Source organism: Aquarana catesbeiana, linkage group LG01 (genome assembly GCF_042186555.1).
Source record: "Aquarana catesbeiana isolate 2022-GZ linkage group LG01, ASM4218655v1, whole genome shotgun sequence".
Taxonomy (NCBI): Eukaryota; Metazoa; Chordata; class Amphibia; order Anura; family Ranidae; genus Aquarana; species Aquarana catesbeiana.
The window spans coordinates 604,627,051-604,651,115 of record NC_133324.1 but is presented as its reverse complement, the minus strand read 5'-3'; the positions used below and the strand labels follow the sequence as shown (position 1 = coordinate 604,651,115).

Genomic DNA, 24,065 nt, shown 5'->3' with positions numbered 1-24,065 from the left:
GCTTCTGCGTAAAACCACTAGACATTGTCTCTCATTCTCTCATGGGATACATAACCTCAGGAGAAATGAAGGCTGCTCTGGAAAAAGGCACAGTGGTGGTAACAATACTTGAACAAAAATGATCCGCATGGTCGAGTTGCCAGAAAGAAGCCTCAACTGTGCCAATTACACAAAAAAGCCTGGTTACAATATGCTTGACATGCCTCACCAGGCTTTTTATGGCATTAGCGTAGTAAAGGCTTCTGACAACTTGACCATGCAGCCCATTTGTTACAAGAGCCATCAAATTGTGCTCCTTGAAACAACCACACTGTCTTAGAGCAGCCTGTATTTCTCCTGAGGTTACCTGTGGGTTTTTCTTTGTATCCCAAACAATTCTTCTGGCAGTTGTGGCTGTAATCTTTGTCTGACCTTGGCATGGTATCCAGAGATCCCTCAATTTTCCACTTCTAAACAAGTGATTGAACTGTACTGACCGGCATATTCAAGGCTTTTTATATCCTTTTCGACCTTATAAAGGTTCATTACCTTGTTATGCAGGTCTTGACAGTTCTTTTATGCTCTCCAACGCTCAGCTAGCCTGCTCAGTGCATCCACATGAGCGCTGACTCATTGACTATTTATACAGACACTAATTTCAGTTTAAAAAACCATGGATGTGGGAAAATCACCTTTCATTCTATGTGTCATTGTGTGTAACAAGGCCAAACATTTTCAGGTATGTAAACTTTTGATCAGGGCCATTTGGGCGATTTCAGTCATGATTTAAGCCAGTGGTGCATGTGGTACAGAACATGTGATTTGCACAGGAATCATACTGCATTCCTATGCACATCACATGCGATGTCTGCGGTGCATCTGTCTCAAATTGCATCTGCACCAAAATGGTGCAGGACCTTTTACCCCACACCTTAATCGCATGGGTATTCACTCCTATATAATGCGATTCTGGCAATCGCACTTTTCACAATCTGTTTCTGGGTGTCAACAGATGTCATGCGATTGCTATGTGGGGAAATAGCGATTTTTTTGCAGTTTCCCGCATCGCATCAGCACGAGCCAGGGCAAAAAAAAAAAAAGGAGGAGCTATAAATACATCCCTTATTTTTTAGACGCTATAACTTTTGCGCAAACCAATATACGTTTAATGCTATTTTTTTTTTTCAAAAAAATATGTAGAATATATATTGGCCTAAACTGTTGAAGAAATGTGTTTAAATTTTTGGGGGGGATATAGCAAAAAGTAAAAATTGTTTTTCAAAAATTGTCAGTCTTTTTTATAGTGCAAAAAATAGAAACCGCAGAGGTGATTAAATACCACCAAAAGAAAGCTCTATTTGTAGGGGGGAAAAAAAAACAAAAACAAAAAACACATTAATTTTGTTTGGGTACAGCGTCGCACAACCACCCAATTGTCAATTAAAGTGACGCAGTGCTGTATCGCAAAAATGGCCTGGTCATAAGGGGGAAAATCATCTGGGGCTGAAGTGGTTAAAATGTAAAAACACAATTGCAGCTGTGAATTTTCTAGTGCAGACCACAAGACAAAATTGAAATATGTGCCATTTTCACAGTTTTCATATCACGTGGTTCCTGTGAATTGAAAGTTTTAGGATTATCTATGGAAAACGCAAAGCAAACTTGTTTTAATTAAAACTACCTTTGCCTGCGAATAAAGCAGGCTAAAACCCAGCCATAATAAATAAAAATAAATAAATAAAAAATCAGGGTGACCTGCATCAGTGTCACAGTGTAAGCAAAAACTCACAAGGGGTTATGCCAAAATGTTCAGTTTATTGGAGATTTATTCAGCAGGGAGGGACACGAAACAAAGATCAGCATTTACACACCGTTCTACGTTGGTTAAAGAAACGAGTGTCAACTAGTGCATTAGACAATAAATTAAATTCCCATTGGAATGATATGACCCTCTAAACAGAAAATTGCAACTTTATGCTCAGACATGAAAATAGTCTACTACACCTCTTATTTTGGTAGTGCAGAGCAGTCTATTAATCCAAACTCTTTAAAATATTTCACATTTTCAAAGAACAAGACAGCAAATTTGTTTTTTGCGCACAAGATTACATCAATTGGTACTTCGAAGACCGCCGCAGATGGAAACTGAGCACGTAATTCAAAAACTGGCAAAGAATTTTCAAATTGGGGAACTGTCAAAACAGTGACAATTATGAAAGGCTTCTTAATGCTGGTTACAAAACATATCAACGCTGTCAAGACATTTGCACATCAAGTCACAGCGAGACAAACAAGATGACAAATTTTGCTGTGGTGCAGAAAACCTGTCCTGTCTTTGAAATGCTCAGTCACAAGTACTGTACATTTATCTTTTTCCTTTGCGCTGTCTGGGCGAATGATGCACAGCACAAATATGACTAGCTGGTCCAAGGTCTTGTACACAACCGTTTTTCAATTGTACTGTGTATTACACTCTGCAAACTTGGGGGGGGAGACAGGTTTTCAAAGATGGGGAAGTGTTACATTGTTGTCTCAAAAAGAGGCCCCCTGGACAGTCAGAAATGCCTAATGGATCTAAGAAAACATTTTTATTGCCCTGCATGTAACATTTCTGCCAAAAAACAATGTGGGAAAATACACAAGGATTAACATTTGGGAATTAACAAACCTGCTCAGTTATAAGATCCAAACCACTTCAGATTCACAAATTAGCACTTCTACAGCACAGTTTGCATTGACTGAAGTCAAATGCCAGTAGAAAGAGGGCATGAACAGCTTACGTAAACAGGACTGCTTCTCAAAAAAAAATAAAAAAAAAATAAAAATTACAAAAACAAAAAGTTTACAAAATAAATTACTTATAGTTTTATACATCATTAGGTTATCAAAACATTCATATTCATTTTCTTATTCACATTTACACTTTACATCTTTTTTGGTGCATGGGATCAGAATCCAAAGTTAGTCTGATTGCACCCAGTTCAAAATTTCGCTCATCTTCCCTTCATACGCATGTATATTTACACGCACGCCAAATTGACCCAGAAATACAATGCAGACAGCCAGAAAACAGCAACCTGCTTAAGCAAAGAGGCATTTCGGGCCCAGTGAGCTTTTTAACCTCTTAATTCAGGAGGCACTTATAAATAGAACCAATTTTGCCCAACATATGTGCACTCCCACTGATAAGACAAATTAACCCGAACACAGACAAGGCGAGATGATACTGGATGGAAAAGTGTCCCCATTACCTGTATTTAAAATTACAGAAAAAAAAAAATATTCACACCATGTTTTCTTCATGCACTTCTGCCAGGAGTCTTCCACTGCCCTTTACAAGGCTGGCTGTAAACTTTTCTACTTGGTTGGAATGGAGTTGTCAGAAGGGGTTACAGCATCCAGGTAAAAACCATCAATTTGCTCTTTGTACATTTTGGACACCACTGGCCTCTTCAGTTTCATTGTAGGACCTTGTGGGGGGGGGGGGGGATAAAAATACAGCTTTAGCCATATTTAAAAATGCATCAGTTTACATCTGTATATTGAATTTAGAGAATTCAGAGTTGTAACTGCATTTAGCAAGAACCTAAAATCTATATATATGCAACTAGTAATCAATGTGAATTAGAGCTGCACAATTAATCGTCAATAGTTATCGCGATTTTTTCCCGCTGCGATCTTGACAAAAGTGTTTCATGATTCTGTCTATGCAAAGATTTCTCTCTGCTCTTCTGAAGCCACAGACTTCAAAAGAAAGGAAGAGAAAAACTGGGCAGTCTGCCAAGAATCACAACATTCTTTAGCAGTGGAACTTAAGTATAAACACTAACAATTTGTCAAAGGAATAGAATTCGTGTGTAAACGAGGAAAGTTTAACCACTTAAACCTTTTTCTGACATTTGTTGGTTTCAAGTTACAATAATCTTTTTGTTAGAAAATTACTTCGAACTCCCAAACATTTTTTTAGTAGAGACCCTAGAGAATAAAATAGTGATTGTTGCAATATTTTATGTATTTGCGCAGCAGTCTTTCAAATGCATTTTTTTGGAAAAAATCACTAATTAAAAAAAAAAAAAAAAAAAAACAAAAACACAAAAAACCCACAGTAAAGTTAGCCCAATTTTTTTGTATAATGTGAAAGATTTTACATCACGAGAATCGTGATCTTTTTGTGCTAAGCAAAATAAAAATAAATCACGATTCTCATTTTGACCAGAATCGTGCAGCTCTAATGTGAATCCGTACAAAATTGCCAGATAAAATAATCAGAAGCACTCTTGTATGAGCTACAAATCTCACGGCTAGCCTCAGCTAGATTGTATTTTATTTGCATACACGCCAAGCCTATGAGATTTGGTGTTTACAAGTTAAAGTTTTTGCTAAAAAATTACTTAGAACCCCCAAACATTAAAAAAAAAAAAAAAAAAATTTATATATTTTATATATTATAAAATATATATATATATATATATATATATATATATATATATATATATATATAAATAATCTGTCACCGTATTTGCGAAGTGGTCTTACAAGCGGACTTTTGGGTAAAAATACACTTAAAAAAAAAAAACAAAAACGTAAAGTTTGCCCTTTTTTCATACTGTGAAAGATAAGCGGAGTAAATAGATACCTCATATGTCACGCTTCAAAATTGCACCCACTTGTGGAATGGCAACAAACATTTACCCTTAAAAATCAAAAAAAAAAAAAAAAAAAATTCTACAGGTTGCATACTTTGAGTTACAGAGGAGGTCTAGGGCTATAATTATTGCTCTTGTGCTACCGATCGCGGCGATACCTCACGTGTGGTTTAAATACAGTTTTCATATGCGGACACTACTCGCGTATGTGATTGCTTCTGCAAGCGAGCTCGGCGGGACGGGCGTGTTTAACAATTTTTTTTTTCTCTTATTTTTTTTTTAAAGTGTCACTTTTATTCCTATTACAAGGAATGTAAACATCCCTTGTAATAGAAAAAAAAGCATGACAGGACCTCTTAATATGAGATCTGGAGTCAAAAAGACCTCAGATCTCATATTTACACTAAAATACAATAAAAAAAAATTACAGGTGATACTCGAAAAGTTAGAATATCGTGCAAAAGTTCATTTATTTCACGAATGCAACTTAAAAAAGGTGAAATATATGAGATAGACTCATTACATGCAAAGCAGGATAGTTCAAGCCGTGATTTGTCATAATTGTGATGATTATGGCTTACAGCTCATGAAAACCCCAAATCCACAAATCTCAATATTAGAATATTGTGAAAAGGTGCAATATTCTAGGCTCAAAGTGTCCCACTCTAATCAGCTAATTAAGCCATAAATCCTGAGCTTTTAAAATGGTGTCTCAGTCTGGTTCAGTAGGAATAATTGCACAATATTCAAATTTTGAGTATTACCTGTAAATGTAATTTGAAAAAAATAAAAAGTATCTTTCTTTAAGAGCTATGGGCGGAAGTGACATTTTGACGTCGCTTCCGCCCTTCAACGATATGGAGACAGGTGGGGGCCATCTTCCCCTCACTCGTCTCCATGCCCAACAGGGAGAAGAACCCAATCGCCTCCGCTGCTATCGACGGCTCCGGCATGCGGTGGAGGGCACCGGAGCACGACGGGAGAGGGCCCTCTCCCACCAAGCGATCTTGTGGCAAATCCACTGCAGAGACCACTTTTATCTGAAAGCGGACCGCTCGCTGAAGAGGATACCGGGGTTATGGTAGCTAGCTGCTGCCATAACTACGATACTCCTCAAAGTAGCGATGTAAAACGATGGCAGGCGGATGGTCCCCGTAAGTGGTTAAAGTAGAGCCAAAACTTGTTTTGCTGTACTTCTATGGATCACAGAAGTGCAATTCATTTTGCACTCCTGTGACCCGTTGTCAGCCGACATTCCTAATGTCAGTCCAGGCACCGCGTCATACCGCCCATGGAATCTGGATCCGCCAGGTGCCTGGACTGAGACAGTTCAGTCACATTTTTTGTGAAGAAAAAACTGATGCATACAGATTCAAATTACAACAGTTTGCACATCCATTGTTAGCTCTTTAGTTAAGTTTACATCAATCTACATCTATTTCCGCAAATTTTTATTCTTAGTTATTTCAGAAACTAAATCAGAGGTGACAAAAAATTTAAAAAAATTGTGTCAAAAAAGTACATAAATGGAACGGATGTAAACAGATGGCATTAGTTTACATGGGTTCAGACCCATCAGATCTAGACTGAACATCCACATGAATGGGGCCTAAGTGAGTGCATTTGTTTCAGGTCAGTAACAAACGCCTGATCAAATTACTGAAGACATTTGATCAGCATTTTATTAGCCAGGTATTTAGCATTTACAAAAAGGAAGGTTAGCTATGGCAGCCTCCATACTTCTCAGTATAGGTCTTAAGCTCAACGGGTCTGTGTACACTTTTACCACTGGTTTTAGGGGGCATGCACCAACAACCACCTTTTCAATAACAGATATTTTAGTCTCTTATTTTACAAAATGCATTCTTACTTACCAAGCTCTCCTCCTACAACAGAAAAGTCCTTGTCCAGAATAAGCCACTTCTGAACCTTCTGTGCATTTGAATTCGAACGCTCATTTACAGCATTAACACCTTCTTGAATTGCAGCATACACCAACTTGTCTTTATGCCCAATAATGTCGGACACCTTTGCAGATTTGCTTCCGATTTTTTGGCAGAACTCTATTGCCTCTGTAGTCAGCTCATCTTCTGGCTCTCCAGAGTCTTGGTTCATACAGCACTAAAAACAAAAAACAAAACTAGAACTCATTTTCTGTGAGCTGAGGCTGTCAATCACACAAACCATGGTGTTGCATCATTATGGGCCAAGCTTACAGTGACTACTACACAACCTCTATAGATATTTATAACAGATTACCTGTAAAATCCTTTTCTTGGAGTACATCATGGGACACAGAGCCTTAAGTAATTACTTAATGGGTTATGGGCCACCTTCAGGTGATGGACACAGGTATACCCAATACAGGAAGTTCACTCCCTATATAACCCCTCCTCCTTCCAGAAGCACATCAGTTTTTGTAGCAAAGCAATATACTTAAATCCCAAAAGAGGGAAGGGACCTCTGTGTCCCATAATGTACTCCAAGAAAAGGATTTTTCAGGTAAGCGGTTATAAAAAATCCTATTTTCTTAATTGTACATCATGGGACACAGAGCCTTAATTACTTAATGGGACGTCCCATAGCAATGCCACTTGAGGGGAGGGAGACAACCCACAGGTTACCCCCAGACCTGAGGACTTATACTGCTGCCTGCAGCACACTGCGCCCGAAGGCGATATCCTCATACCTCCTTACATCCACCTGATAAAATTTTGTGAATGTATGCACTGAAGACCAAGTTGCGGCCTTACAGATCTGAGCCATGGAGGCCTGGTGACGCACTGCCCAAGAAGCACTAACTGCTCTGGTAGAGTGCACCTTAACTTGAAAAGGGGGAATCTTACCCCTTAAATTATAAGTTTGAATTATAATATGCCGAATCCACTTAGTGACAGTGGATTTTGACGCCGTCTGTCCTTTCTTAGGACCCTCTGGCAGAATACATAACACATCAGTTTTATGAATCTGAGCAGTTGTCTTTAAATATAGGATTTTCACTGCTCTCACCACAGCAAGACAATGTAGTGACTTCTCTTCCCTGGAACATGGTTTGGAAAAACAATGGCAGGACAATCTTGGTTCAGGTGAAAACCTGTAAAAACCTTTGGTAAAAAGTCTGGATGAGGGCTTAACACCACTCTGTCCTCATGAATAATCAAATATGGCTCTTTACACGAAAGAGCAGCCAATTCCGAAACACTCCTTGCTGAGGATATAGCAACCAAGAACACCAGCTTCCTTGTCAGAAGGACTAAGGGAATATGCTGTATCGGTTCAAATGGCTGTTTTTGTAACACTGACAAAACTAAGATCAAGTCCCAAGGCCTCAAAGGTGATTTAACTGCCGGATTAATCCGCATCACCCCTTGCATAAAACCCCAGACTAAAGAAAGCGTAGCAAGCAGTCTTTGAAATAAGATCGATAAGGCCGAGATTTGGCCCTTAATAGTATTTAAGGCCAATTTCATCTCTACGCCTAATTGTAGAAAGGCAAGAATTCTGCCTATGATATATCTCCGAGGGTGCCAACCCTTGGATTCACACCAGGAAACATAAGCCCTCCAGACTCTAATATAAAGTTCTGGAAGCTGGCTTCCTTGCATTAATCAAAGTAGAGATAACTGACCTGGAAAGCCCACGTTTCTTCAAAATGTGGGTTTCAATAGTCAGGCTGTTAAATTTAGCGTTCGTAAAGTAGAATGGAATATCGGCCCCTTTGAGAGCAGGTCTGGCCTTAGTGGAAAGGACCATGGATCCTCCACTGCCATCTTTACAATTTCCGCATACCATGACCTTCTGGGCCATGCTGGTGCTACCAGATAGCCGGCTTTCTTTCTAGCTTGATTCCGCAAAGAAGTCATGGTAGCAACTGAATAGGGGGGGGGATGCATAGATCAGTGAGAATTGTTTCCACGGGGATACCAACACATCTGTTCCGCATGCGAGTGGATCCCTTGTCCTGGACACAAAGTTGACTAACTTAATGTTAAATCTGGACGCTAGAAGATCTACGTCCAGAGTCCATCTTTGGCAAACAGCCCGAAAAATGTCAGGGTGAAGAGACCATTCCCCTGGGAATAACTGCTGGCGACTTAAGTAGTCCGCCTGCCAATTCTCTACTCCCAGAATGAAGACTGCTGATCGGCACAGAACGTTCCTTTCTGCCCAAGTTAGAATATGGTTCACCTCTCTCTGCGCTGAGAGACTCTTGGTGCTCCCTTGGAGATTGATATAGGCCACAGCCGTGGTATTGTTGGATTGGATCCCGACAGGACAATCCCTTAACCTGGAAGTCCAGGCCTTCAGAGCCAGTTGCACTGCCCGAATCTCTAGGATGTTGATGGGCAAGGTGCTTTCCATTCTTAACCACTGTCCCTGGACATTCTTCTCTAGTACTGCTCACCAGCCTGAAAGGCTGGCATCGGTCGTTACTACTTACCAGATAATTGAATCTGAAGGATTTTCCCTTCAGCAGATTTTAGGTTAGTAACCAACTGAGGCTTTGGAACACCCTTGGGACAGCCGCATTGGCAAGTCCAAAGCTTGGATCGTTTTGTTCCAAGCAGACAGGATACTGTTTGGCAACAATCTCGAATTGAACTGGGCATAGGGGACCGCTTCGAATGAAGCCACCATCTTACCCAGCAACCTCATGCAAAGGCAAATTGAGGGATTTTCCTTTCGACCTGACCATCCGCACCAGCTCTCGTATGGAGTTGATTTTTGCCTGAGGCAAGAACACCTTTTTCTGGGCTTCATCTATGATCAGACCCAAATACTCTAGCTTATTTAGCGGTATTAAGGAAGACTTCTCTAGGTTGAAAATCCAATCCGGATTTTTCAGGTAATTGTTGTAATGCGTACACTTTGCTCCAAACGAGCCATCGATTGGTCTATTAGCAATAGATCATCTAGGTACACCAAGACTGTTATGCCCTGTGCCCTTAACCTGGCTAGAGGTGGGGCCAGCACTTTTGTTAACACTTGGGGTCCTGTAGCTGGCCCGAAGGGCAAGGCTACAAACTGAAATGCTGTTCTACGTCGAACCGCAACGACCTTTGGTGAGCGGAAAATGTAGGGACATGCAGATATGTATCCCTGATGTCGATGGACACCAGAAGTTCTCCTCCTTGTAGGATAGAAACGACTGAACTGATCGACTCCATTGAAAGGAGCAGATCTTTAGGAACTGATTTAGATTCTTTAGATCTAGAATGGGTCTGTTGAATAAAACCCCAAACCTTGCTCTTCTGTGCATGTACAGGAAACGCCTGAAAAGGCTATGAAGGTTTTAAGGAACCTAAAGAAGAAACAGAACTATCAGCTGACTCTGCTAAAGGTAGCTTGATGAGGCACAAACCATCTCTGTAAGAGATTGTACCAGCAATCTCAGATTGCGAGGCTGAAAAAGGATCTACCGTTGTTTCCTCCACAGAGGAGTAATCCGTATACCTTTCTTCCTGATCACCTGAGGGTAAACCCTTATCCTCTACCCACTGTTCCCTTGATAAGGGGTCTAAGGTGGGGAAGGGGGATCTAACACGCTTCCTATCGTTTTGGATAGCGGATGCGATTAAAGTCCCTAATTTTACTTCTAGGCCCTGTAGGGTGGACGCATTTTAAGTCATGTACACAGGGGCTGAAATTTCTGTGCCTGGGCCTGACCCTGAGGCTTTCCTCTAGAGTCTGACGGTGGAAGCCATCGCCACTGCCTAGAGGCGGATGCCCCTGGCGCAGGGAAGGAGTCCGTTTAAATGAAGGACATTTATACTTTCTTTTGGGCAAAAGAGTACCTTTCCCACTAAAAATCATTTGGATGTGTTTGACCAAATCCTCCCCAAATAGTCGATCCCTATGAAAAGGGAAACTAGTCAGAAGCCTTTTGCAAGGTGCTTCGGCTGACCAAAAACAATGTTTGTTTTTTTTAACCACAGGGTCCTACGCATGTGTATCAGCACAAGCACAAGGCAGGACGCCTGGTGAATAGAGTCTTTCATGGTGTCTGACAAAACATAGCGCCCTTGATAGTTCGACCAAATTGTGGGCCTGTGTGCAGGGACCTCTTTAAAGGGAGTCTTTAAAGTAATCCTTAGGAAGCTGTCACCGCACCCTGGGGGGGGAGGGGTGGTTTTCTCAGCAGTATGAGGCAATTAGTGTTTTACACAGGAGCCATTATAGATAAAAATATGCTGTAGCCCCTTAGTTCCCCCAGGGAAGAGGGGAACACCTCTGTTCAATTAAGAACCCCCTCCTGCTGCTGGGACACACACACACACACTGTTTAAAGCTGGACACAGAGCTGCTGAGATTTTAAGGCATTACAATGTTTTACATATGGAGGAAAAAGGCATAGGTGGACTTTTTACAGTTCATAAGCCTTTTCCCTTACCTTTTGCTCGCTGCAGGGTACTGCTGAAAACAGACAGATTCAAACTCCACCCATCACGGCGGGCAGAGTTGGTAAACCTTTAAAGACCGGGTCCCTTAATAGGGGTTCCACTCCTTTGGACCTGTATAGCAGCCCTCAGGAGCAACTTTAGGTAATGTAGCATGACCAAAAAGAGTCCTGGTTCCTGGGGTCCAGCCCTCAAAAGAAGCTTACTGGCAAAATCTCGTTCTTCTATGCGAGGCCTGGGAACCATCTTGTGGCCTCAGTGGCTTGGATGGATCTGGAGGTTTTTTAAATCCAGCATGGATCACGCCTGGAGCTCCTCAGAGCACATCTTCACTCGTGACCAACACCTTAGACACTGGCAAAAAAACTGATGTGCTCCTGGGAGGAGGAGGGGTTATATAGTGGGTGAACTTCCTGTATTGGGTATACCAGTGTCCATCACCTGAAGGTGGCCCATAACCCATTCATTACTTAAGGCTCTGTGTCCCATGATGTACGATAAGGAAAACATTTTTTCTTTACAGAAATTTAACAAACAGGGCTGATATAATCAACTCCAGACTAACATCAGATGCAGCGAAGACTATCCTACAGAACTGCTGAGGTGCAGGATGTTTTCTTACACGGATAAAAAGATTCATCTTCGATACCTTCACCAGGTTTACTATACACCGACTAGACTGTACCAAATGCACAAGAGAGACTCGGCAGTGCCATCAAATGTATGGGGGCGTGTAGAATAATTATATTAATTTGGCTTTATAATCAAGATCTGTATGTATGCAGTCTGAGTTCCCTTTTATGCTTTGACATTGAAAAAGCTCACTCAGCTCAGCATAAGACGAATCTTGAAATAGCTAGGTTGTGTGCATGTCATTTTTGTACCAGTTGTTCTCCATGTACAGGGTTAATGACTAAAGGTCAGTGGTTTCACAGATAAGAATATACTCAGAGTATTTGTCATAGACTTTATTGTAAAGATCTTTTTAAAAGTAAAAACATATATTATCTATAATATAGTTAGTTATTTGATATAGTTATTTAATTAGTTAGCTAGATTGAGTTTGTGTGAAGATATATATATATATATCCAATTATAGTTTAATATGCATTTGTAAGGTTTGGTACAGAATTGCATTTCTGTAGCTTAAAGTATATCCATTACAAGAATTTGGCCATTTGGAAAGGTTATTCACCTTGAGTTTTTTATAAGAATCTGTTGTGTGTTACTGACAATCAAAGAAGTTTAAGAGACGTGTCAGCTGTTGGCAAAGAAAATATTTAGAATAATCACGAATATGATCATTTCATTTTTAGTTCTAGCTATATATGGCTATGGCTATAGTCTGCTGACTAGTAGATTTGAAATAGTATAAAAACCAGTGTGACACAAGGCTAGAGACGCACGACACGACACACAACACAACACATGTCCTTCACTCACACACAGAAGGACTTCACTACTTTTTCACACACACACAAAGAAGGACACACTCATCCTTATACTACAGAAGACATTTTGTTTACATTAGGCCTAAATACAGCCTACCTCACAAACAGCTGCTAGAGCAGACATCTCTCTGACATAGAGAAGAACAGACGGAGCTGAAAACATCTCTTGAACTTTCTTATACAAGTTTTTGTTCCTATTATCTTTTGTTTTACTACATCAAGCTGTAAGAAGAATTTAACTTTGTATATATTTTCAAGTTGTTGCCAAGTGTGACCAAATAAACTCACACTTTGTTTTAAGACAGTCTGGCTACTGAACTTTTGAACAAAATGCCTAAGACACTGTTGACATAACACGTGTCTGAGAAGAGAAGGTTTTTACACCCTCACTACATTTTTACAGGGCGGAAGGAACTTTTATTCACATGGTCTTGGAATGTCCGAGGATACGAGCCCTGTGGTCTAAGGTGACTGAATTTATATCAGATATCTTCGATCTACCCAACATGTGCTCTCCCTTACGCTGCCTCCTGGGTGTATTTTATCAAGAGGAGGTAAATGTATACACTAAGCTGTTCCTTAGAATCTTATATTTTGGAGTACGAAAACTTCTAGCTCGGCGATGGATCTATGGAGAGCAGCTGACAGTGGGGATATGGGTAAAAGGTAGTGAATGCGGATGTACTTTTATACCGGATGACATATGAGGCTAGGGGAGCATCCAAGAAGATTAGGAAGGTATGGTTTAGATGGGTTGACTCCAAGAATACACTGGAAGATGGGGCTTAGAGTAGCAGCCACAATTACAAGCACAATCCAGCTGGCGAGGTTTCACCGGAGGGTGAGAGTATGAGTACAATGCACTGACAATAAGGAGGATGAAGGGATATGGGTTATGCGACACTATATGCCACTGCCTATGTTTTGAAGTTTCAATGTTGAGACGCCTAAGGGAGGGGGTGTGGGGCTCTGATCTTTTTGAGATGGGGGGGGGGGCAGCTGCCTCAACGCCTAAAGGCAATGTTGGGTTTTTTGAATTTTTTTGTTTTTTTAAGTAGAAGAGCGTAAATGCTGGTCTACAAGGTCAGGATTCAGGAATGTGCGTTCATAGATTGATGTTGGTAACACTAATGGCTGGATCAAGGAAATTCCTTGGTACTTGTATATGTTGTATTGCCTACCCGATATCTTGCATGTATAATTTTTGAATATGCTAAACAAACTCCCCCCTTTCATTAAAAAAAAAAAAAAAAAAATGCAGGATGTTACATTCGACCCTTTTAACCACTTTATAACCGCACCAAGCGCAGATGTTTATGAACACCCTTCCAAACTGCTCCCCCGGGGCATGTATTCTGTGCATACAGACTTGCCGTTATCGGCAGTACCTTCCTCATACGCTGTCACAGAATGAGAAAAGCAGAGCCGGTAACTGGCAAGTGTGACAGGGGACATGTACATAGATAATCAGGGCACTGATCAGTGGTGCCCCATCAGTGGAGAAAAAAAAAAAATTACTTATTTGCAAAATGCTAACAAAAAAAAAGGTTTTAAAATGTGTCATTTGTTTAGCAAATTAAAACCCAGTGATGATTAAATACCACCAAAAGAAAGCTATTTGTGTAAAAAACAAAACAAAAGAAAAAAAACTCATAAGTACAGTGTTGCATGACTGCGAAATTGTCAAAGAGTGACAGCACTGAAAACTGAAAATTAGCCTGGGCAGGAAGGGGGTGAAAGTGCCCTGTACTGAAGTGCCCAAAAAGGGAATGTATGTACAGTACATATTTAAACCACTTGCCACCCGCCCCATAGCAGATTTGCTGCTACAGGGCAGCTCTTTTGTGCAGTATATTTGTGCTGGGCAGCACAGTGGTGTAGTGGTTAGCACTTTCACCTAACAGCAAAAAGGGTCACTGGTTCAAATTCCGACCACGACACCATCTGCCTGGAGCTTGCATGTTTTCCTTGTGCGGGTTTCCTCCCACACTCTAAAAAGACATGCTGGTAGGTTAATTGGATCCTGTCTAAATTGGCCCTAGTACAGTCAGATCCATAAATATTGGGACATCGATACAATTCTAATCTTTTTGGCTCTATACACCACCACAATGGATTTGAAATGAAACGAACAAGATGTGCTTTAACTGCAGACTTTCAGCTTTAATTTGAGGGTATTTACATCCAAATCAGGTGAACGGTGAAGGAATTACAACAATTTGTATATGTGCCTCCCACTTTTTAAGGGACCAAAAGTAAATGGGACAGATTAACAATCATCCATTAAAACTTTCACTTTTTAATACTTGGTTGCAAATCCTTTGCAGTCAATTACAGCCTAAAGTCTGGAACGCATAGACATCACCAGACGCTGGGTTTCATCCCTGGTGATGCTCTGCCAGGCCTCTACTGCAACTGTCTTCAGTTCCTGCTTGTTCTTGGGGCATTTTTCCTTCAGTTTTGTCTTCAGCAAGTGAAATGCATGCTCAATCGGATTCAGGTCAGGTGATTGACTTGGCCATTGTATAACATTCCACTTCTTTCCCTTAAAAAACTGATTGCTTTCGCAGTATGCTTCAGGTCATTGTCCATCTGCATTGTGAAGCGCCGTCCAATTAGTTCTGAAGCATTTTGCTGAATATGAGCAGATATTGCCAGAAACACTTCAGAATTCATCCTGCTGCTTTTGGCAGCCACATCATCAATAAATACAAGAGAACCAGTTCCATTGGCAGCCATACATGCCCACGCCATGACATTACCACTACCATGCTTCACTGATGAGGTGGTATGCTTTGGAACATGAGCAGTTCCTTTCCTTCTCCATACTCTTCCCATCACTCTGGTACAAGTTGATCTTGGTCTCGTCTGTCCATAAGATGTTGTTCCAGAACTGTGAAGGCTTTTTTAGATGTTTGGCAAACTATTCTGGCCTTCCTGTTTTTGAGGCTCACCAATGGTTTACATCTTGTGATGAACCCTCTGTAGTCACTCTGGTGAAGTCTTCTCTTGATTGTTGACTTTGACACACATACACCTACCTCCCGGAGAGTGTTCTTGATCTGGCCAACTGTTGAAGGGCGTTTTCTTCACCAGGGAAAGAATTCTTCGATCATCCACCACAGTTGTTTCCCGTGGTCTTCCGGTGTTGCTGAGCTCACTGGTGCGTTCTTTTTTAAGGATGTTCCAAACAGCTGATTTGGCCACACCTAATGTTTGTTGGGTTTGATGGGTTTGTTTTTTTCAGCCCAATGATGGCTTGCTTCACTGATAGTGACAGCTCTTTGGATCTCATATTGAGAGTTGACAGCAACAGATTCCAAATGCAAACAGTACTTGAAATGAACTCTGGACCTTTTATCTGCTCCTTGTAAATGGGAATAACCCACCTGGCCACGGAACAGCTGAGCAGCCAATTGTCCCATTACTTTTGGTCCCTTAAAAAGTGGGAGGCACATATACAAATTGTTGCAATTCCTTCACCGTTCACCTGATTTGGATGTAAATACCCTCAAATTAAAGCTGAAAGTCTGCAGTTAAAGCACATCTTGTTTTGTTTCATTTCAAATCCATTGTGGTGGTGTATAGAGACAAAAAATAGAATTGTGTCAATGTCCCAATATTTATGGATTTGACTGTATATGTAAGCTCCTTCAGGGTACGGACTGATGTGAATGTACAATGTATATGTAAAGCTCTGCGTAAATTAATGGTGCTATACAAGTACCTGAAATAATAATATAATAACTATACACATATACAGGCTCCAAGCAGAACACATATATATTTTTACAGGTTTTATAAACTGCAACGTTGAAAATATATATAGTAAGCAATACCAGAACGGAATCGCTGATGGATATACCTTTCTTGCTCTCAAACATTGGAGTTGAAGCTTGCCACGACCTTTCATCTCCACACATTCCTACTTGGCTATCACTATTTTGCTGGGATGCTTCACTGGCCAATGGGAAATGAAGTGTGAAGCAGCCAGCAAGCATTAGAACAACCTGACATTTGGCCTCAGAGGTTTTCAAAGGTTTCTGCATGTAAATGGCAAGGCACCTCTAGAAGACCAATACCCTGCATCGTCCAAGTCCTGAAATAGATTGTCTTTATATGAAACCTAGAGGGGGAACTCATGATTGCCTGGAAAAGGAACTTTCAAATGAAGGTCAGAGACAACCTATTTATGAACATAGGTCCTCTGTTTACAGTTTCAAGGTTGCATATTATATCAATATTCATTTGTATAATAAATTACAATTTGTAAAACAAAGCTAAGCTTAACCGGTTACGATAAAAAAAAAAAAAAAAAAAGTGACGAAAGGCAGTTTTACTTTTATAGGACCCTTACCTTCAGTGTAAGGAGCATTGACAGGAATTTTTTTTTGTCGCCAATAACCATGGCGTTACTTATTATTGGTATCTGTTCCTTTATTGCATCTTCAATGGGGACAGGAGGGATATTTTCTCCACCTGCAGTAATTATCAGCTCTGTGAACAGATAATCATCATCAATGAACATGTTGTATCAGGGCACTTAAAAGAGACATCAAGAAAAGTTTCCATAACTGATTAAAGCTAGACAGCTTTTGATACACTTTACATAGTGACTTTGTCCCAAACCAACTATCGTGAGGCCACTTTATGTGCTGTAGCTTTATATAGCATACCACACTGTTTCGGGTTTAAGCTGAGACTTCCAGTCTCATATCCAGAACACAGAGTATCTGATCAGTGCTAAGCCAGAGGAAGCTTTGTATTCATTGCTAGAATACATTGCTTTCTCTGAATGGCTGAGCGCCGATCAGATAAACCATGTTCTTGGTACAAAACAGGGAGGTTTTGTCTCAAACCCAAAACAGTGCTGTATGTAGCCCTAGTTACAGTTTATACGGGACATCCAGCGGCCTCAAGTTAATGACAATTTGTTTGGGTCAAGCTAGTCCAAACAAACCAAGTGTATCAAAAGCTGGAGTTCAGCTTTAAATTTGCAGCATTACTGCCATGTCCTCAGATAATCACTTTAATGTGGCAAAGCCAATCGGACAGGTTGGGATTAAGAGAAGTATCTAATCTACATGTAAATATCAAGTTTTACTGTGGGAGGAAAGCAACTGCTTATTGTTAAAAAAAAAAAAAAAAAAAACACCAAAGTCCCACCTTACTCCATATTTTATTGCAACAAAAGCTTGCCTGCTATAACCACATTTTCTAGGATAACGTATTAGAGTATCCCTTTATTATAGGCCATCACCTTATGTCATGATCAAAAACCTTTAATGGCTCCCAGAGAAAAAAATAAAAAATAAAAAATAAGGGGGGGAGGGGCAAAACAGCATAAAAAAAAAAACTTGCTCTCATCCAACTGTAATATAACTGGATTACTTCTTTAGCTCATCACCACTCATCCTATGGCCTTACTTAAAGCGGCACTCCAGTCTCCCTCCAAATTCTGTAGTAGCTAACTCTTACCTGCTCCTGGATCCAGCCTGTCCTCACCCAAGCCGATTCTTCGATCGGCTTCAGGTGCAGGCACCAGCATCTTAACTAAGAGAAGCCTTGCAGCTTCACATCACACTGCACTAATTGGTCCCGCAGTCTTCTGCAACCTATGATGTGTCCCAGAAGGCTGCGGGGGAGGGGATGAACTATGGCTCAGATCGTCGCAGAGATCGGGGCGCAGGTACCTATTAAAATCAGTTATCCACTCCTATTGCAAAAAAATGGCCTGGTCATTAAGGGTGTAAATCCTTCTGGGGCTGAAGTGGTTAAGCCTGTATGTCCACATATTACCAGAGTAAATGCCATCTATAATAGAAGCACATGCAATTTCATCTATAAATAAATAAGTCTGATTCAATGGCCGCATAGCCAGAAAACGGCCACTCCCTCAGAAGATAGGCATTCATAATTCCCAATTTTGAAACTGGCTTTTCTGAGGAGCTTAGACAAGAAGCTAAAGTCACCTTTAATCCTTCCAGTGATAAACAGAAATCCTTTGTCATCATGCTTCCCGAGATCTCCTGAATGTAGCCAGCCCTCCTCGTTCAATGACTCTTTCGTCTTATCTTCCATATTGAGATATCCCATAAAGACATGGCGTCCCCAGAAAAGGATCTCTCCGCTGCCATCACTATCTGGTTGGTAGATTTTCGTTCTACAGCCAGATATTACTTTCCCACAGCTAAAAGACAAAAAAAAAAAATTAAAAAAGTACTGAAATAAGAATCTGGTGCGCAACCAGTTGAATGTGTACACCATATGTAACAGATTACTTCTGCTTATAATAAATGTACAGTAAAACCTTGGTTTGCATGTGTTTTGCAATTTGAGCAAAATTTTTTAATACATTGTGAAGTGATATACAAGTAGTGTCACGTCACAACTGAGTATAAAAGGAGAGGCGCCTCTAAGTGTAGCAATATGGTTACCTTTAATGAAGGTACATCATTTAGAAAAATATTGCTACATTTAGAGGCGCCTCTTTTATACTCTGTAGCTCCTGCTGGATTTTGCTTCTAATCCCCTTATGGAGGCTTCCATTTGTAGATGGACATTTTAGGGTTACACAACCCCCACAAACATATTGCTATAATCTTTTCATAAGGGCTATAAACTTAAGGACTTATGAATAAATGGTTGTGGAACGAATCATTTGAGTTTCCATTATTTCTTATGGGGAAATTTGCTTTGATAGACAAGTGCTTTGGATTACAAGCATGTTTCCGGAACGAATCATGCTCGCAATTCAAGGTTTTACTGTATAAGTTTGTAACAGATTAGTTATTGTAAAAACAAAAATGGTAATACTATAGAAATGTACAGTACACCTTAATGGTCTCTAAATATGGAAGAGATTGAGTTTAGGTGACCCAGAGCAAAAGGTACTGGATGAACAGCTTTTATGAAGTGAAGGGTATACTTCATAAAAGCACCAAATGACAAAAAAAAAAAAAAAAAAAAACACACGACATGAATTAACAGCACTTTAATACAAAAGCAGACATTATGTAAAATTAAATTTCTGGAGAGATTAGCTAGTGCAAGCACACAATGTCACTGCAGAGAAATTGGAGAAGGTATACCAACATTAAAAAAAAAAAAAAAAAAAAAAAAGGGAGGCATACAACACTCAGGTCAGTCCACACAAACTTTCATTGTAGGAGCTGTAAAGTCCAATCGCTGTGCTCAGCTGCAAATCTGGAAGCTCAGCCTACACATGTAACAGGCAAATAGGGCTGCACCTTGATTATATACAATTAGACCATGCACATATACATAGATAAAAACAATCAAAATGATCTTTTCTTCATCTACAGTATATTGCAAAAGTGATTATATACAATTAGACCATGCACATATACATAGATAAAAACAATCAAAATGATCTTTTCTTCATCTACAGTATATTGCAAAAGTGATTTTTATTTATTTTTAATAGTTTACCATGGTCTAAAAACAGATTTTATTTTTGGGTGTGGCCTGGACATGGCAGAATAAAGCATTTTGCCACAAAACGTGCCATTACCTTCTCAGATAACAATGAATTCATGATGTAACAATCATTAAATGGACAATACCAAGAAGCTGCACAGACTCTTGGTCTCACCTGCTAACTGGGAAGACAAGAAATTCATTATGGCAACTACAAGAGTAGGGACCAGCAGACTTTTTTTAAAGGTGGTTTAGCAAATCCCATCAGAAAAGGCAGGAAGTGTGGCAATTTACATGACTATTACTGAATGGATATGCAAAGTAGAAGTTGTCCATCAATATATTACATTATCTGAGGACCACATGGCTCAATTAGTTTATCCAGTTCTACAAATCCACAGACCTGACCCCACTGCAGAGATTTACTGATCTGCAAAGGTATCTTGAGTATGGTCTCTTAATATCACTTCTAGATTTGTGAGAAGGATAAGTCTTGGAATTTAGTGGTCTTCCCAGTGTGAAAGGCAAAGTTGGTTCAGTGCAGCCCTTCTCAGGTTACATTTTTACATGCACAAATACAAACATTTTTCAAACACATATTCACATGCAGATAGACATTTTAAAGCAGACAGTTTAAAAAGCTGAAAATGTGTGAACAGATTTTATGTCATACCTCATGATTCTGAAGGCATCAGGCAGAGAGATGGTATGGGGACCTGAGCTCTCACTCATTCCATACAGTTCATATACTGGAATATTGAGGCTGAGGAAAAACTCCAAGGTGTCCTTCGTGATGGGGGCCGCTCCTGTGTAACATTTTGAACAGCGATCCAGTCCTAGAGCTTTGCGCACTTTCTTAAATACCAATTTTTTCGCCACATGATACTTCATTGGTTGTGGAGAAGCACTATGGTGAAAAATAGACTAATTGTGAAGAAATAACACTTTTCCTGCTACATGAAACAAATCTGTCAGAAGCTATATTCATCCCTTCACTTTTTTTTTTATATTGGAAACAAGACCTTTTTTTTTTTTTTTTTAAATAGAGATAGACACCAACAGCAGAGCTCCATTGCGAGGGGCACATTGCTTCCTGTGCAGGGTCTGGTTGCAAGGAGGCTTGCTGAAAACAAGCATGTGTTAACCAAAAACAAGCACAAAATGTCCATCTACCCATCATGCAAAAGACTTGTGCAAAGAGCTTTTTTGTTGGATTTGTACAGGTAAAGTGATAGTCCCCACCGCTACCATAGAATTTCAGCCAAAAAAAAAAAAAAAAGTATTCTTCCATCAGTCTGTGGTGCCTAGGCAAGGGTGACATTACACTCATTCTATGTGGACCCCGGGGCTCAGATCATATGCAAATGTGCAAGATGACACTAGCAAAGAAGAGAGCATCTTCTGTAACATTTCACCTGCTTTGCATTCACCAGCAATCTTCTCAGGACAGAGCCATCACGCTCACCAACGAGGATGTAGGCAAAGCAGGTAGAAATGTTTAAACACAGGTATATTTTACACTAGCAAATGGGTACCAGTTTGTAAAGGGGAAGTCTGCCCATGTAATTTGAGCAATCCTTGCCTTTTACTGCAAAGTCAACTCAAAAGTACACAAGGAAAAAAAACAAAACAAAAAATAAAAAAAAAAACACACAACTTTAGTAAAGCAATTGCTTACCCACTCATTCTCTTTAGGTTGGTTTCTAGGCCCACACCTTTTGCCCAAGTGGCTACCTTGCGCTTAATTGTTGAAGACTTGGCCCCAACAGCCTTCATTTTCTCTTGCATTTTTTCCCATACTCGAGGAACACCCATGAAGGCTGTTGGTCTTACTTCTCTCAAAGTGTTTGCTAGTGATCCCTGGCAAGGGACAGAGATAAAAGATTTAAGAAAACCAAGTTCTCCAGTTACAAATTCCTTTTGGTATAAAAGGTTTATGAAAAAAAATAAACACAGAACAGTCACCTTTAAAGCATCTGGCTGTGCAAAATACGTGGCTCCACCATACTTCATAGTTAGCCAGATGTCAATCATCTGTGCTGCAATATGGCTAAGTGGCAAATAGCTAACAACTGTTTCTTGTTGGTCAGTGGCTTCCCTGAGACGTACAGTCTTTCCAGCTGCTGTTGCGGTCCAGGTAATCTGAAATAGCAGTATCGATAAGTCAGATGCAAAGCCTAAAACATCTTTTACTTGTGCTCAGTAGCTTCAAACTTTGTAAACGTCTCCTGATAGCAACTTACATTATCATGGCTTAGCATAACCCCCTTTGGCTGTCCAGTGGTTCCAGAGGTGTAGATCAAGGTACAGCATTGATTTGGCTTCTGTGACGAGATAATCTTGTCCAGTTCAGCATCTGGGACATCTTTTCCAAGCTGCATGAACTCAGCCCACTATAGAAAGCAGAGATTAGTTGACATGCATTAACATGTGTCCATTACAATAATGGTGACACAGAAACAAGTCACATGGACACCATTAGAAGCAGTGATTGGGAGAGCAGGTCGGATTTTTACTGCACATAGTTTAGACATACATGGATTGATTTACAAAAACTGGAGTGTGCAAAATCTTGTGCAGCTCTGCATAGAAACCAATCAGCTGCCAAGTTTTTTTTGTCTTAATTGAACAAGTTAAAGTTAGAATGTTTGGCTACCATGCACAGATGCACCAGATTTTGCATTCCTGTTAGTAAATCAACCTAGGGTGGGGGGACCCCACAGTTTAACATTGCATTTTATGGTTTCACTGACCCACTCATCTGCAGTCTGCTCATTGAATGATGAATGAACCTTACCCCGTTGAGTTTTTAGCCCAGGTTCACACTGATGCAAGTTGAGCTGAACTTGCACAATTTCAAACCTGCATGTCAGTCCAACTTCGGGTGCAATAGAGACATCTGGTTACTGCACAGATGTCTATTGAAATCCCCCCGAAGTCGTCAACAGTAGTGCAGGAACTACTTTTAGGAATCAGTGCGGCGCCGCACCAATTGGGACGGTGCCGTTGCTGGCAATAGGCTGTGATTTTGACATGTCAAAACGGCCCGATGTGAACGTGAGCCTAAAGCCTGCTTGGGTTCTCCTATAAGAATTTCCAAGGTCCTGCTGCTTAAGCCTTTACATGTTAGAATTACATTATTGAAGCTTGTAGGGCACTGTTTGTTTCCCTGCAAAGGTAAAGCATAATTAGCTACTATGCATCGCATAGTAGCCCATTATGTGTCACTTACCTGACACAGGAGCCTGCGATGTCACCGCTGTCCCCTCTGCTACGGAGCATCCATCTTTGTTCCGGGTATCATGGCTCCGGCGCTGTGATTGGCCAGAGCCGCGATGACGTCACTCCCACGCATGCGCACGGAAGCCGCCACTAACGGCATATCGCCGTTAGCAGCAGCATGCTCAGTGCACCTCGTAGACAGCGGTGCCTGTCTTTTTGCAAATATTTCCTAAATCGTGTAGGTTTAGGAGATATTTCTTGGACCTACAGGTAAGCCTTAATCTAGGCTTACCTGTAGGTCAAACTGGTCTGTAAGGGTTTACAACCACTTTAAGGGGGTTTTGCCAGTTAGATATGATCTGACAAAGTAGCGCCACAGTCCGAATCAGACAAAGCGCAGGACCCACCAGTGAAAAAAGATCTAGAAAAAAAGCGTCCACATACAAAACCACTACTTTTACATATACTGATACATACTACCAGTAACCCAAATTAAAGAAAAATCATTTTTATTGCAAGGATGACCAAATTCCCATATACTGCCAGTAAGATTTCTAAACAAACCGTGTATAGGTTGGGCCTCTTCTCTTTTAGCTCATCCTTGTATTGCACAATTGCCTTTAAATGGGGAAGCTGATCCTGAAACTGAAACATATAATACATCAAAATGTTGAATTATATAAAATTACTTTTTTTTTGAGAAATAAGAAAGAAACCATTGCATAGGAGTTTGTAGCTAGACTAATGTTAAAACCTGGTAGTTCAATGTTAGATAGGTTGATTGGGTCTAAGAGGAATGGCAATCCTACAGAAACAACCATGCTATCCTGTAGGTCATTGCAGACTAAAAATTACTCTTACCAGCTGTGGAAGCTGTCCGAGTTATCTAGATGTAAAGCACACAAATAATATTTAAAAATGACCATTAA

The 24,065-nt window shown here is 40.3% G+C and overlaps 1 protein-coding gene across 3 annotated transcripts in view; it reads right to left on the bottom strand.

Moving 5' to 3' along the window:
* Positions 1 to 1,774: 1,774 nt before the first annotated feature.
* ACSBG2 (acyl-CoA synthetase bubblegum family member 2) overlaps positions 1,775 to 24,065 on the bottom strand; it is a 93,977-nt gene continuing 71,686 nt past the window's right edge. For all 3 annotated transcript variants that reach the window (XM_073599078.1, XM_073599069.1, XM_073599061.1), the window contains exons 7-15: positions 23,701 to 23,781; positions 22,158 to 22,307; positions 21,880 to 22,056; positions 21,593 to 21,774; positions 20,588 to 20,821; positions 18,447 to 18,664; positions 16,832 to 16,971; positions 6,500 to 6,746; positions 1,775 to 3,449 (exon numbers count right to left, since the gene is read on the bottom strand). In XM_073599078.1, coding sequence (XP_073455179.1) covers positions 3,337 to 3,449; positions 6,500 to 6,746; positions 16,832 to 16,971; positions 18,447 to 18,664; positions 20,588 to 20,821; positions 21,593 to 21,774; positions 21,880 to 22,056; positions 22,158 to 22,307; positions 23,701 to 23,781 — 1,542 coding nt within the window. In that variant the 3' untranslated portion in view covers positions 1,775 to 3,336. The remainder of the gene's footprint in view (positions 3,450 to 6,499; positions 6,747 to 16,831; positions 16,972 to 18,446; positions 18,665 to 20,587; positions 20,822 to 21,592; positions 21,775 to 21,879; positions 22,057 to 22,157; positions 22,308 to 23,700; positions 23,782 to 24,065) is intronic.